Source organism: Anas platyrhynchos, chromosome 1 (assembly GCF_047663525.1).
Source record: "Anas platyrhynchos isolate ZD024472 breed Pekin duck chromosome 1, IASCAAS_PekinDuck_T2T, whole genome shotgun sequence".
Taxonomy (NCBI): Eukaryota; Metazoa; Chordata; class Aves; order Anseriformes; family Anatidae; genus Anas; species Anas platyrhynchos.
The window spans coordinates 193,225,191-193,240,060 of NC_092587.1; the positions used below are offsets into that span (position 1 = coordinate 193,225,191).

Consider the following 14,870-nt stretch of genomic DNA (forward strand, 5'->3'; position numbering starts at 1 on the left):
CATTATTTTTCTGTGTCTGTGTCCATTCATAAATTAACATTTGTATGTAGTTTGCAGGCTGACATTTTGATTGCACAGCTGTATGTTTTCAGATCCTGCAGTACTGTATTGCTGCTGGAGTATTTTGCATACACGGTCGTCATGTCATTCTTACATTTTATATGTTTATCAGTGATGTAAATCAGTAGTTCCCTACCAGTGAGCAGCTGTTGCTGGCTCTCTGCATTTCATCCTCTGTAAGAGACAGTGCTGCACCTCCAGGGAGAAGTCTGTGTAACGACAGGAGGGAGAGGCAGTGCTGCAATATGGATTCTGTTTTGTGTATTGCTCCTGAACCTCCCTGAAACCTTCAACACTACCTCTCCTTTGAGTCCGCTTCTTCAAACTAGATCCCTCTCACCCCACAGCACTGGAAATAGAACAGTGACAGACATCAATGTAATTGGTGTTACTGTCTGTTGCTCCTTCCTGCACCTTGGGAGAGCAGTGCTTCCTCTTGGTAAAAAGAATGGAGCTGCCAAGGATGTTGGTGGCACTGGGCTGGGGAAGGAGGAACAAAGTTAAGAGAACATGTTGTGGTGGTTTAACACCAGTAGGTAGCTCAGCACCACCATAGCACTCTCCCCCTTCTCAGAAAAACAAGGGGAGAAAATATGATGAAAAAAAAAAAATCTTATGGGTTGGGATAAGGACAGGGAGATCACTCACCAATGACAGTCACAGGTAAAGCAGACTCAGCATAGTGAGATTATTACCTACTGCTACCAGACTAGAGAAGTAAGAACTAAAAGCAAACTAAAAACAAATTTCCCCCATCCACCCTATTCTACCTCCTCTCCCCCAGCAGCAGAGGGGAACAGGGAATGGGGGCTGTGGTCAGACCCTCATGCATCGTCTCCGCTGCTCCTTCATGGTCCCTCTCTGCCCCTGCTCCACGTGGGTTCCCTCCCACGGGATGCTGTCCTTCCCAAACTGAGCCTGCGGGGGTTGCCCACAGGCTGCAGCTCTTCAGGAACTGGTCCCATATGGGACTGTATGTCCAGATGCAGCCTTTCAGGAATGGATGAAATCAAACAGGTACAAGACTATGGGACCCGATCCCATGCATCCTAGGGTCCTAAGGGAGCCGTTTGAAGTAGTTGCCACTGCAAGTAGTTGCCACTCTGTCCACCATATTTGAAAAGTCTTGGCAGTCAGGTGAAATCCCTGGTGACTGGAAAAAGGGGAACGTCACTCCATATTAAAAAAGGATAGAAAGGAAGACCTGGGGAACTACAGACTAGTGAGCCTCACCTCTGTGCCTGGCAAGATCATGGAACACATCCTCCTGGAAGCAGTGTCAAGGCATGTGCAGGACAAGGAGGTGATGTGAGGCAGCCAGCATGGCTTCACCAAGGGCAAATCTGCCTGATCAATCTACTGGCCTTCTACGGTGGAGTGACTGTATCAGTCGACAGGGCAAGACCAACTGATATCATCTAACTTCTATAAGGTGTTTGATGTGATCCAACAATACATGCTGATCTCTAAACTGAAGAGAGAGATATTTGAAAGGTGGACCATTTGGTGGATAAGAAGTCATCTGAATGGCCACAGACAAATAATTGACAATGGCTCTATGTCCAGATAGAGGCTGGTGACGAGCAGTATCCCTCAGGGGTCTGTCTTGGGACCAATGGTGTTTAATATCTTTGCCAATGACATAGACAGTGGGATCAAGTGCACCCTCAGCAAATTCACAGATGACATCAAGCTGAGTGGTGCAGTCAGTACAACAGAAGGAAGGGAAGCCATAAAAAGGGACCTTCACAGCTAGATAAGAGGGCCCACATAAACCTAACAAGGTTCAGCAAGTCCAAGTGCAAAGTGCTGCACCTGGGTTTGAACAATCCTGGACATGAGTACAGACTGAGAGAAGAACTCATTGAGAGCCCTGTGGAGAAGGACTTGGGCTTCTGGTGGATGAAAAGCTCCACATGAGCCAGCAGTGGGCACTTGCAGACCAGAAGGCCAACTGCATCCTGGGCTGCATCAATAATGGAGTGGGCAACTGGTAGAGGGAGGTGATTGTCCCCCCCTGCTCTGCCGTTGTGAGGCCTCATTTGAAGTCCAGCATCCACCCAGGTCTGGGGCTCCCAGCACAAGAAAGTTGTGGATCTGTCAGAGTGGGTCCAGAAGAGGGCCATGAAGATGATCAGAGGTCTGGAGCACCTCTCTTAGGAAGAAAGGCTGAGAGAACTGGAGATGTTCAGCCTGCAAAAGAGAAGACTCTGGAATGACCTCATTACAGCTTTTCAGTACTTAAAGGGGGCTGATAAAAAAGATGGAGAGCAACTTTTTACATGGGTGGACAGTAGTAGGACAAGGAATAAACATTCTAAACTAAAAGAGGGTAGGTTCCTATTATATGTTAGGAGGAAATTCTTCACTCACAGGGTGGTGAGGCACTGGAACTGGTTGCCCAGAGAAGCTGTGGATGCCCCATCCCTGCGAGATGTTCAAGACCAGGTTGGGTGGCATCCTTTCAAGGGATATCTGGGTTGGAAGTAAACGATCTTTAACATCTCTTCTAACACAAGCCATTCTATATGGTTCTAGAACTGCTCTCCAGTGTGAGTCCCCCGGGTGGCAGCTCTCCCCAGGCCCCCTGCTCCTGTGTGGGCTCCTCTCCAAGGGCTGCAGCTCCAGCCCGGGGCTTGCTCCTGCGGGGGCTCTCCATGGGCCGCAGCCTCCTCCAGGCCACATCCACCTGCTCCACTGGGGTCTCCTCCACGGGCTGCAGCGTGGAGATCTGCTCCATGTGGGACCCATGGGCTGCAGGGGGACAGCCTGCTCCACCAGGGGCCTCTCCACGGGCCTCAGGGGAACTTGTGCTGCATGCCTGGAGCACCTCCTGCCCTCCTGCTGCAATCACCTTGGGGGCTGCAGGGCTGCTGCTCTCTCAGCTCTCACCCCTCTCTCCCAGCTGCTGTAGCACAGCAGATTTCCCTTTCCTTCAATCTGCTCTCCCAGAGGCTCACCCAGTGTTGCTCATGGCTCAGCTCTGGCCAGCAGAGGGTCCCTTTTGGAGATGTCTGGAGCTGGCTCTGATCTGACGTGGGGTATCTGCTGGGCTCTGCTCACAGAGGTCACCCTGAAGCATCCCCCTCCACTCCCCCACCCCCCACCCAAAATGTGCATTTTGTGATTTCTATCTTTCAGATGGAACTTCCATAGATGAACTTCTCTTTTACTCCTAATTAGTTTCCTAATGCTAGCCTTCAGACAAAAAACAAAGACCTTCAGCATAGTTTAATCATGATAAGAAAGACTGAGATTTTACAGAATGTTAACGATGAGATTCTCTGTGGGAATATTGTCTTTAAGTTCTATAAGTTTGGTTTCATAACCAAACAAGTTGATCAATCCACTTTCTAATCTTCTACCTAATAGGATAGTAGAAAGTTGTGTCAAGTCCTTGAATAAACACGCACAGCTTTTTATTTCCTGATCAGTGGATCTGTGATTTTCCCAGGCTGACTATCACTGATTCCTTGTTCTGCTGTACTGCTAAATTATCACATTATTCATTGTTTCAGTCAGCTTTCAGTCCACATTGCAGTGATTAGATGTAGACAAATCTTAATTAATTTTCCAGGTAATATTTTATGAGGTAGTGTCAAAAGGCTTATTAAAATCAAGATGTATTACTTCTGCTTTTCTGATTTGTTCCTCTATTTTGTATACACCCTCCTAAGGTGTACACAGCTTGTTCTTCTACACAAAACGTAAGAGCACAGTGACCTTAAAGTCGGAGCCACAGTGTTCTGTCAAGAATAATAAATTGTTGACGTTTTCCACCTGATTAGAGGGTATGGGAAAAGATAGTGAGATGTTAGCCTTTTACTAGAAATCGAGCCATTTTAAAATAAAATTTCCACTATCAATCATGTCTGATTTGCTGCTTGATTCTGTATACCTAGTTAAAATAATACTAAAATACAGAATTATGTATTATGGAGAAAATCATAATGTATTTGTTAATGAGATAAAATAGATATTAATTTTGTTATTTATGTCTTGTTATGTCTATTTATACATGCAGTATACAAATACAGTATCACTTTCTATTAGTAATAAATCAAGGGTAAGGGAACTGTGAGTAGCAGGAAGCTGCTTCAGTGACTGGCCACCAGTAAATATTATCCTACTTAATACAAATTAATAAAAATATTACAAAGAAAAGGTATTCTGTTTAAATGTGCAGATTGGTTTTTACTAAGATGAATAGTTGCCAGGGTGGATTAGTATTCTTTTTACATTACAAGACTTAGCAGAGGCATTTGTTTATCTTAAAGCAGGAAATTATTGAATGTTTTTGTAAGCTGCAGTTGAAAAACTAGGCCGTAGTCAAATATTTGTTGCTTTCCTTATGTCCTTAAGAGTTTGCATTGATTTGACATGGTCTCCTTGTGGTAGATGGAAAGTTTACTGTGAGTTATCAGTAGTCACCTTTCCAGTAGATAGGTAACAAGTGAGGTTGCTTTACTGGTGGCTGTTAAGCAACATAATTAGAAATAAACACATAACTAATTCTTCAAGTCAGTGCAACATTAATTCAGATACATTCAATCACTTGGAAACGTGGGTACTTATTAACTACTAACATTTCCATGTGATAAGTACTCTGTTTGGTTTCTTTCTTTCTTTGTTCTCTGAACTGTAGAAGTATCTGAAACCATTATTTCAGAAAATACCTGAAATCATTATTTATGAACTATCGAATTAATTATTCCTTCTCTGCTTTCCTTCATACCTAAACAATACTTAGTGGGAAATTCCCAGCATTTTTAGGTCTATATATAGCTTTGTTATGGTAGAAATTGGTCCTAGGTCTCGAGATATTATCATACTGCCTTGTTTGCCTTGGTTTGTTTTTTTTTTGTTTTGTTTTTTTTTTTTTTTGTTTTGTTTTGTTTTGTTTTTTTTTCTGGTTTGTTGGTTGGCTTGGTTTGGTTTGATTTGGTTTGGTTCAGATATATAAGGTGTAATGTATACGCTGGCGTTTGGTTCATTAGGAAGGAGTCACTGATCAGGAATATTTATATCCTTACCTCAGGTGATAAAATGAACATAAGATTGTTGGGACACTTCATACAAAACTAATTAAACTCACAGTCAAGTCAGTGGGACTATGAACTTTGACTTCATTGGATAATGACTGTTCCTGAAGAGCTTATCCTTCTTATTTATGCTATTAATAACATGTTTCTTGAAATTTTGTTTAGCATTTTAGCATTTATTTTATCTCTGGATTCTAACTACTATTTTAATTTAAATTGAAGTTTTGTCATTTTGTATACAATTTTTATTTATTTTTTAATGTTTAAGTATGCATATTTGTGATAGGAAAACACTAAACGCTTTTCTTTTTTTTTTTTTTTAAAGCAGATTTTAACTTTTTGGGTTGCACTCATCTGCTTAATGCTGTCTGGTTCAAAAACAAGAGGATTCATTCTGCCTTCAGCTATGCCAGCAGGCATCAAGAGTAGTTAATCAAAGTCATAGACTGTATAAAATATGTAGAAAAAACACAAGGAATCTTCCTATGGTTGATGTATTAATCTAGCTTGATGTTATACTATTAATGCACTAATTGATGTTTTGATAAGGTCAGTGTAACTCTCTAATTGTTCATCTTTGATACTCTAAAATGGAGATGCTGGATTTTCATAAAATGTAGTATCTTGTATAATATGGGAGCATCTGAAGAAAATGGAATAGACATGTTCTTAAGTAAAGGTACTTTTATTAAAGCCTTCTGTTTTAGTATGTAGTTTAAGAGACAGAAACTTTCCAAGGAGGGAAGTAATTGATAAGTCTGACTATGCTAATATTTCTACATTCCTTCTGTGACCAGTTGAGAAAGGATTCAGATCACATGCTGAAGTTGAAGTGTGCTTCCTTACTCCACTGTCCTAGAGCCTCTTTTGTGCATAGGTTGCATGGGTTCATGTAACTCTGTTTCATTTCTTTAGGATGCTCTATTTCCCTTGTATAATCTTTCACTTTAAAACAAAAGTACTATTTTTTAGAAGATAATTTGATATGCGTATTATAAATGGAATCTCAATTCAACTAAGCACACTGTTATACTTCTACTACCTTTCACCTCCAAAAGTAAATTTTAGGGTGTTTTTTGCATTTTGCCGTTTTAAAAGGCAGTTTCTCAATGGTCCAGCAATTTGACAGTCAAGGAATTTATTTTCAGCCAGTGAATTTGGTGCATCTCTTTTTCTACTGTTGTAAAGTATTCAACCTTAAGTAAAAATATAAAGGTGATTTCTCATTTTTCTTGGAGCAGAAAATTCTTCTTCCTTGCTGTGTTTTTTAAAGTTGAAACATGTAAGCTTCTTATTTTTCTTGGGAGAATAACTTATCATTTGCTTGCAGTCACCCTGAATCTCTTTAATTGTTTCACTGTCATCTAAATCAGATCATAAGTATCGGCAACCTTATTGCATTTTGTATTTGTTAAGACATGCTTTTTTCACTGAGGAAAACATGTTTGGCAGAACTGAGGAATTTAATGATCTAACAACAGATTTCACCTTTGAGGGTCTATTTAGAGGGAATGTGTTCCATGCAGGGATTTCTACATGGATGCGACTTTTCCTTGAAACATGCTCTTTCTGAGCATTGTTGCCTTTGAGCCTGTGCAGGTTTGATCTTCTGTGTCTATATGGTACACTGCGAGCATGTTGCCATGAAAGAAATTTGAAGAGTTGCTACCTAGAGCTATGTATGTTTACACAGACATACCAGATGTAGTCTTTGAATTTATTTTGGGAAAGCAGTTCAAGGTGGTGTTTTTTGTTTTGTTTTGCCTTTTTTGTTGTTGTTAGTGTTATTCAACTGCAGTATTGAAATAAGAATTGAACTGCAAAAAGTGAAGGGTTTTCTAAGTGTTAGCATGTTTTTACAGTATCTGGTGATTTTCAGTCATCCTTTGAACTCTATTTTAATTCTTGTTAAGAAGATGAAATTATTACATTAAAGATTATCAAGATAGAATTTAGCCATGACACTGAAATGCTTTTATGGAACTGAAGGAAAGGAATTTAGATATCTAATAATTACTTACTTGCCTTTTTCTTCTTGAATGTTAGAGAGAAAAAATAAACAGTATCCTTAATTAACACTGAATAGCAACTGAAATGTAGAGCCAGCTGGCTCAGCTGTCAGCCTGTGATGGAACAGTGGGAACTGAACCAGAAAAGACTTTCTGAGGTTACTGTAACCTAGAATTCATGTAATAATTTTAATGGGTGGGTAACATTCATCTCATAGAGCAAGGAGGATGATATGGAGGAAGAAACTCTTAAGAATTTTCCATGATTATTTCTTAATTATATAAATACTCAACAAATAGGAAACTTATTCAGAAAACAATTTTAGTTTCCTAGTGTAGATGGAAAGTATAATCTAGCACTACTGGAAATAGTGATGTTTCTGGTTAATTCTTTTTAACAAATTAACAATTTTCTATTTTTCAGGTCGAAAATTTAAAAAATTTAACAAAGTTAAGGTTGTGAGAACATTAGATGTCGCTCTCCAGCAGCCAGCAACCCTTCAAGATGAAAGCCAATCTCTAACCCAAAGGCTGTCCTTTTCTCCAAATCAAGAAATACAGTTTGTTCCCCCAATGATAAGTGTTTTACGAGGCATTGAGCCAGAAGTTGTCTATGCTGGTTATGACAATACAAAACCTGAAACACCAAGTTCCTTGCTGACCAGTCTCAATCATCTTTGTGAGAGGCAACTTCTTTGTGTAGTCAAGTGGTCAAAATTGCTACCAGGTAATAACACTTACATGTAGTGAATTCTAGTTAAGCAAATGTGTCATGGGGCGAGCAGTCAAAAGAGAACATTGCTTGTTTATTGTCTGCATGGTATGTAATTCTTCAGAAATTGTTAAAGGATTAAGTTTCCACTTCATCAGATAATACATGCACTAATCCAATACATTTTAATAGGAGGGCCTTCATAAAAGAAAGCATATTTAGAGTTATTAAAAAAAAAAAAAAGCCCAGAGTGTTCCTATTTTTCCACCATTATAGCAGCTTTTCCATCCTAACCCCTCCTCCTCTACTATTAATTCTTCTGGTGTATTTTTTTTTCTTAATTTAGTTCTGCATATTCTTCATTCTTATTTTTTTAAAAAGAAACAGGGACGAGCAGTATAAAGAACCAACTGAATTTATGAAGAAACAAAGATTACAAAAAAAAAAAAAAAAAAAAAAAGCAACTCATATTTATATGTCCATGTTCTCTGTCTGGTGATAGGAGCCTGATTCTGCAATCTATAAAAAACAACATATTAAGCTGAAAGCCTGGAAATATGTGAGCTGAACTGATACCTCACTGCTGCAGGAAAGTGTGATACCACTTGTTGCTCCTCCCCATTACAGCTTGGGCTTGTCAGACCTCTTAGCTGAACTGATTCATCTCATTAAGCGAGAAGAAAACAACCTTTATTTATTTATTTATTTATTTATTTATTTACCATCTGATTTTCTGATGCTTTATGAGCTGAACCAGTTCACTGAGGCATAGCATTAATGGCTGGCTTGAAGGAGGTTAACAGGACCAGGTAATGAAGAACAGTACCACTGCTTTTGGTGGCAGGAAGCCGTTAGATTGTCTCTGATACCTTATAGCAATCTTTAAAGCTATCAAAGAGCAAAAGTTATTGTCAAATCCACAGATTAAGATTCTTCTCTGTATTTAAACACAAGAAATATATTAATAGGTGGATGTTTGTTGTATTACAACTGTATCTCTTGTTAAGAACACTTAAGTATAAACTATATTAAATAGGAGTTGATTATAGTGATTATGTACATTATTTTTACCAAAGAAAAAGGAGATGCATTCCTCTTTCCTAAAATAGTCATCTCTGACTTCTAAAATTAGTTTTGCTTTAATTCTTTCAAAATATTGGAACTGAATAAAAACACAAGAGGTTAATTATCAAAATGGCCAGTGATTATACAAACCTCACAAATTTCTGACAACTACATCCTCAAAAGCACTCATCTTTCTAACTGTTCCTGGTTTTATAGTTCATGCCCAAAGCTGTAATCTTCAGAACATCTACTCAGCTGTTGTCTAAATGAAAAGTCTAAATGTCTAAATTATAAAATATTTTATCTTTTAATTCTATTTCAGGATTTCGGAATTTACATATTGATGATCAGATAACTCTCATCCAGTATTCCTGGATGAGTCTAATGGTTTTTGCAATGGGATGGAGATCATACAAACATGTCAGTGGTCAGATGTTATATTTTGCACCAGATCTGATTCTAAATGAGTAAGTAGACTCTGCTGTTGCACAATATGAATGACGTTTTGATTTCTTTGTGTTAATGAGAACGTGAGTTCACTGATGCCAAGATTTCATTCATTATTTGTTGTTTCAAAATTAACAGCAGAGGGAAGTCCTCTGATCACATCAAAGTTCAATAATTTTAGGAAGGAGTGTGTGGGAATCCCAAATATTTTATTGCTGTGGCCAAAAAAAAAAAAAAAAAGGAGTAATATTGTAATTATATTAAATAAATATTCTAATTATATAAAAATAATATTGTAATTATCTAAGAGGTTTTTTTTATTATTTTTTAAGAGTGATACTGTCAGAAAATTTATGTGAACTCATCTTAATAAGACAAGAGTTCATGTTCAATAAATGGAAATAAGTGGGATTTCCTTTGGTCATTGTTGTTTGGGTGGTTTTTGCCAAAAGTTTGTATATAGCCTAAAGTAGTGTTGACACTTTCTGATAAAACTGTGAATTTCAGAAGTACATTTCATGTTATAAAATTGTAATAATCTATCAAGAAAAAGTGAAGATCAAAGATAAAATATTAGAGACTGTTCTTTTGTTTTGATTTTGGAGTGGGATTTTGGTTTGGATTTTCCTTAACTATGCTGATGAATTCAGATAACTTTCATTTCAGTCTTTTTCAGCTCTGCATCTTATTATTATCAAAGCTTTAATTTTAGATATTTTGGTTATTATACATGGGAATCTTCCAGGAAAAGTTAAACAATGTTGTCTTCCTATGTATTTTTTCCTAATATATTTTTCTTATTTTTAAGATCCTAAAAATCTAGTATGAGGTGAAGTAAAAATTAAACATATTTTCTCATAAGTCATATCTGTTTAAAGGTTAAGAGGTGGACTTTCAGAAGATCTAGGCACTCAAATTTGAAATTGATAGACATCCAGAATTTTGTGAGTGGTGTTATTTATACAAAATGTTCAGTGGAGCAGGCTGTGTAGTTTCTGATCTTTTCTCTTCCAGATAGTTGTATATCACTGTGAGATTATAGAGTAATGAATTCTTTCATCTCCCATGTATATTAAATGTATTGTACGATTGAAACACTTTGAAGGGATGAGACTGAGTGAACTTTGGACTGTATCCTAGTCTACTCTGATATATACTCAGAAATCCAATACGAGATGGCTTTAGGAACTAATAGCGTGTTCTGGGGCATTACCCTGTGTGTATACCACTGCTGCCACCTTATGAAGAAAAAATTTAAGTTCTTTCTTCTAGAAGAGGGTTGAGATTTATGAACCCTGATTATAATTCCTCATAGACAGCTTCTCGTTTGCAGCTGAATACCATTTACCTAGAGAAAGGTGGACTGCCGACATACAATTCTCTTGGTTGTAGAATATCTCATCAGCATCATGTTAAAAAAGTTATAATCAAAGAGCTGGACAGGAAGAATAACAGGTACACTAAATCAGAGCTACCAATGTTTATTGGGAGAAAAAAAAAAAAAGTTATCTTATAAGGCAGTATAATGTAAGCCACTTCCTTGTCTACAGTGATACATAAGGCTGTACTTCCATGATCACTTTAAGCAAAAGTAACTGCTGAATACCACCAGAAATGTCAATGCTGTCTGCCTCCTTGCCCTGGTCACGCATGCCCATAATTTCACTTAAGCTGTTTCACTTGCTATCTGTCTGCACTGTAAAACAGATAAAGAAATTATATGTTCTAGAAATGCCATAGGAAAAAAAAAAAAAAGCCAATTGAGCTCATCCCCAGTCTGAGTCACGACATGGGCAGGCAGGCAGTAATGCCAGGAGAGTAGCAGTGCACACCTAGAAGAGGGAAGAGAGAACAAAAATTCCCTCTACAGTGGCAACACACACTTAAGTTATTTGCAAATGACCATGAAACCACATTACAAAGATTGTTTTGCAGCCACTCTGTCATTTAGTGAATTTATCCAGAGTTCTCTGTGAGAACGACTTGTTCAGTAGCATCAATTTCAGACCAAGAAGGCCAGGAGTGTTAGGTTGACAATGATTTCATGACTTAACGTTAAAACACCAAAAGGCTTTACTGTTACTTTTATTTTGCAGTGCCTAAAAATATGGGTATGAACAGCATTTAGTGTACCTTGAAAGCTGCTATCACTCATCTAAGATACTGTTTATGAGTAGAGAAGAATATCAGATATAGAAAGAGAGGTTTAAACTGGATATGGAAATAAACAATCCTATGAGATCTAACAGATCAAAATTTCATTTTTAAGTCATTGGAGACCCAGTGCAAAATTTCAGATGTGGAAAACTGAAAAAAAAATCATTTAAGACAGCAATTACACTTTAAATAACATAATAAAACAAACAACAAACAAACCCTCAATGCTTTGAGAAAAGTCTTTTATTCATTGAAAATATCTTCTATTTCTATTGTTGAGAGGACTATATCCAGTCAGGTTGGAATGCTTGTCTGAATTTCTTAGGTTTACAATTCCCATTGTAACAAGTGATAAGACTACCTTTGGTCTCTTAGAGTGGGGCAAAATTTAATCATGTTGTTGGACCTAATTTATTTGGATCATTATGCAACTTTCTAAAATTATCATTTTTTATTGGATCTTCAGGTGAACATACAATGAATTCTGTTTAGTTTACAAATTTCAAAATGCTATTGTTGCAGTCATTTCAGTTATAAACTGTCTTCACAATAAATATATGCAATAAAATATAACCAGTGCACCAAAATATCAAAGAGAAAAGTAAGATCAGAGTACTGCAAAAGACTGAAAAATTTTACATATTTTCTTGTGAAATGGACTATTTACAACTGCATGAGTTTTAACATTCAAAATAGCAGCATATTCCTTATGATTAAAAGACTAGTATAGGTACCAAAGAAGTAGAAAATTGTTTATATTTCTCTTAATTTTAATAATGTGATAATTAAGCTGCTAACAAAACACTTACTTCAAACAACTATTAGCTGAGTTGCTTCTTTTCTATGTTTTCACATTTTTGTTTTTCCTTTTGTTTTCCCCTTTCTGGGTGTAAGACAGAGGATGAAAGAATCATCGTTCTATTCACTGTGTCTATCCATGTGGCAACTCCCACAGGAATTTGTCAGACTTCAAGTTAGCCAAGAAGAGTTCCTATGTATGAAAGCTCTGTTACTTCTCAATACAAGTAAGTTCCTTTATTTCTTTGTAACATATCACTAGTAAAATTTTAGTTTTGAACAACATTGTTTAACTAGACAATTGCTGAGCTATCTGGCTAAACAAATGGAAAACTTCTTTAGGAGGAAAACATTAGTATTCCGAGACCTAAAAGTATGCTTGTAACGTTTGTAAGGAACAAATAATCTGTGTTTCATCATTGGTTTTATACTGTATAAAGGCACTGCGGAAATATTAGATCCCTTTTCAAATACTGGTGTACTGTATTAAATATTTTCGAAGCAAGTATATGGACTTGCTGTCAGAAAGCTGTTCACTTTAAATGACTCTACACAGATAAAGCAACCCCTGTAAGCCCTACACCCCTCTATATTAGAAATACATAGCTATATGTATTTAATTATTTTTCAGGCTTGTTGACTGAGGGCTTTATTCTGGCCAAGAAGTTAAAGTGTGCTTACTCAAAAGAATTAAGAGAGTAGACACGGCAAACAATGCTACCATTTATTTTTTATTTTATTTTTTATTATTATTTTTACTTATAGAGGTTTAGCACAGCTATAAACAAGTAGATTTTTTTTAGTTGTTTGCTTGAGAACAGTCTGCTCACTTCAATCATACACATCTTTGTAAGAATACCATATACAGCATTACATTAAACTTTAATTGGAAGATGTGGTAGTTGATAAAATTATCTTCTGAAGCTTTTTCTAAAACACAAACATCAGTACATCTGCCGATGCCCTGAACAGTCCCCAAGAAGAAAGTTTTTAAATTGTACAGCTGCTATTAGTAACTAAGCACTAAGCACCTCCTAGAACTAGAAGGGGAACCAAACATTGAAGTTTGGTTCTCTACATACTTACTGAGTGGTAGAAGAGATGTGTGAGTCCTTCATAACCTGCTATTTGGCTGTACAAAGGCTCAGCAAAAGATAAAGAACTAAAATTTGTTCACTCTTAAACCTTACTTGGCTGTTATTTGCATAAGTTCATGCTTAAAAAGCCTCCGATCAGCAGAACACCAGAACACAAGGAGGAAAGATTAGAATTATCTCTTATGAATATGAAAATTACTAAAATAATAACAAAATAGAATACACTCTGCTAAAGCAATAAAAATAACGTGGACAAAAATCTCTGTGATTAGTCAGTCTCTGATAACTGCAATCGCTTTCTTGGAATTGCATCAAGGTTTTGAATGTATAAGCATTTTCCACCTTTCCATCACTTATTGAACTCTCTTGTCTATGTGAATTTTACAGGGAAGTCTTAAATTTCAGTGAAATGTTGGTACATTTGTGACATTCCAGCTCTCCACTTCCATACAATAAAGTTCAAATGAAATTTTTAAAAATACTGCACTGGTCAACACCCTCTCAGTTAAGAGCGGATCAGTATTCAGTATTCATCAGTAACAGTATTCATCAACCTACTATTCTTTATCAACTCCATTTCCCTCAGAACCTCATTTTTAAGGTCATGTGTTTATATATATGCAAGAAATTAATTTTAAAAACATGAAAGTATTTTTACCTGTGCTGATGAGTTTTGCTTTTTGTTCTCTCCTACACTTATTGTCTTATAGGAAAAAACAATTTGTCAGATCTTTGGGAAAAGGAACACACCTAACCGTTGTTGCTGAGACATTTAGTAAACGTTTGGTACTGTATAAATACAATACTGTGTTCAAAAAACCATATAACCTGATTGTTGCTTTAAAGTGTTTTTTTAAGACTGTTTTTATTTCAGTCATGCTATTCACCTTAATCCTCTTCAAATGTGAAAGTATGGCCATTTCAAACTTTCATATACTAACAGTAAATCAAGTCTGAACTTCTAGTCTCTCATTCTGTCTTCTATTTAATTTATTATTTAGATGAACTAGTTTTACTTTTTATATCATTTTAAAGAAACGTAATTTGTATTTAACATAAATGTCAATATCAATACATTTCTAATTCTGAATGGAAACCCCAACTTAAGTTTTAACATTATTTTAAATTTTACCTTTTTCCTTTGAGTTTGCTGTGGTTTAGTTTTTTCACTGCACTTGTGACAGTTTTAAAGCTGTCTTGAAAGTAGAAGTAGTCATTGCAAAACATGGACCAACTTTTTCATTTTCTATAATTGTTTCCATTTTACAGTTCCTTATGTGCTTTGCATATTTATACATTTTATATGCTGTGCTGTTACAATGCCCCAGAGTTCTCAACAGGACTCCATCTAGCAGATGCCGCATACATCTAGGAAGTAGTACTCTGAATAGTTCAGAATGAACAGGGTTTATGAAAGTAGAGCTATGCCAGAAAAGAGAAATAATCTCATAGCAAGGTCAGTTTTAACTCCAATGTTCAGATT

The 14,870-nt window shown here is 36.7% G+C and overlaps 1 protein-coding gene across 3 annotated transcripts in view; it reads left to right on the forward strand.

Moving 5' to 3' along the window:
- PGR (progesterone receptor) overlaps positions 1–14,870 on the forward strand; it is a 40,390-nt gene that overhangs the window by 18,323 nt on the left and 7,197 nt on the right. For all 3 annotated transcript variants that reach the window (XM_072032758.1, XM_027467832.3, XM_072032759.1), the window contains exons 5-7: positions 7,536–7,838; positions 9,211–9,355; positions 12,387–12,517. In XM_072032758.1, the coding sequence (XP_071888859.1) occupies positions 7,536–7,838; positions 9,211–9,355; positions 12,387–12,517 (579 nt within the window). The remainder of the gene's footprint in view (positions 1–7,535; positions 7,839–9,210; positions 9,356–12,386; positions 12,518–14,870) is intronic.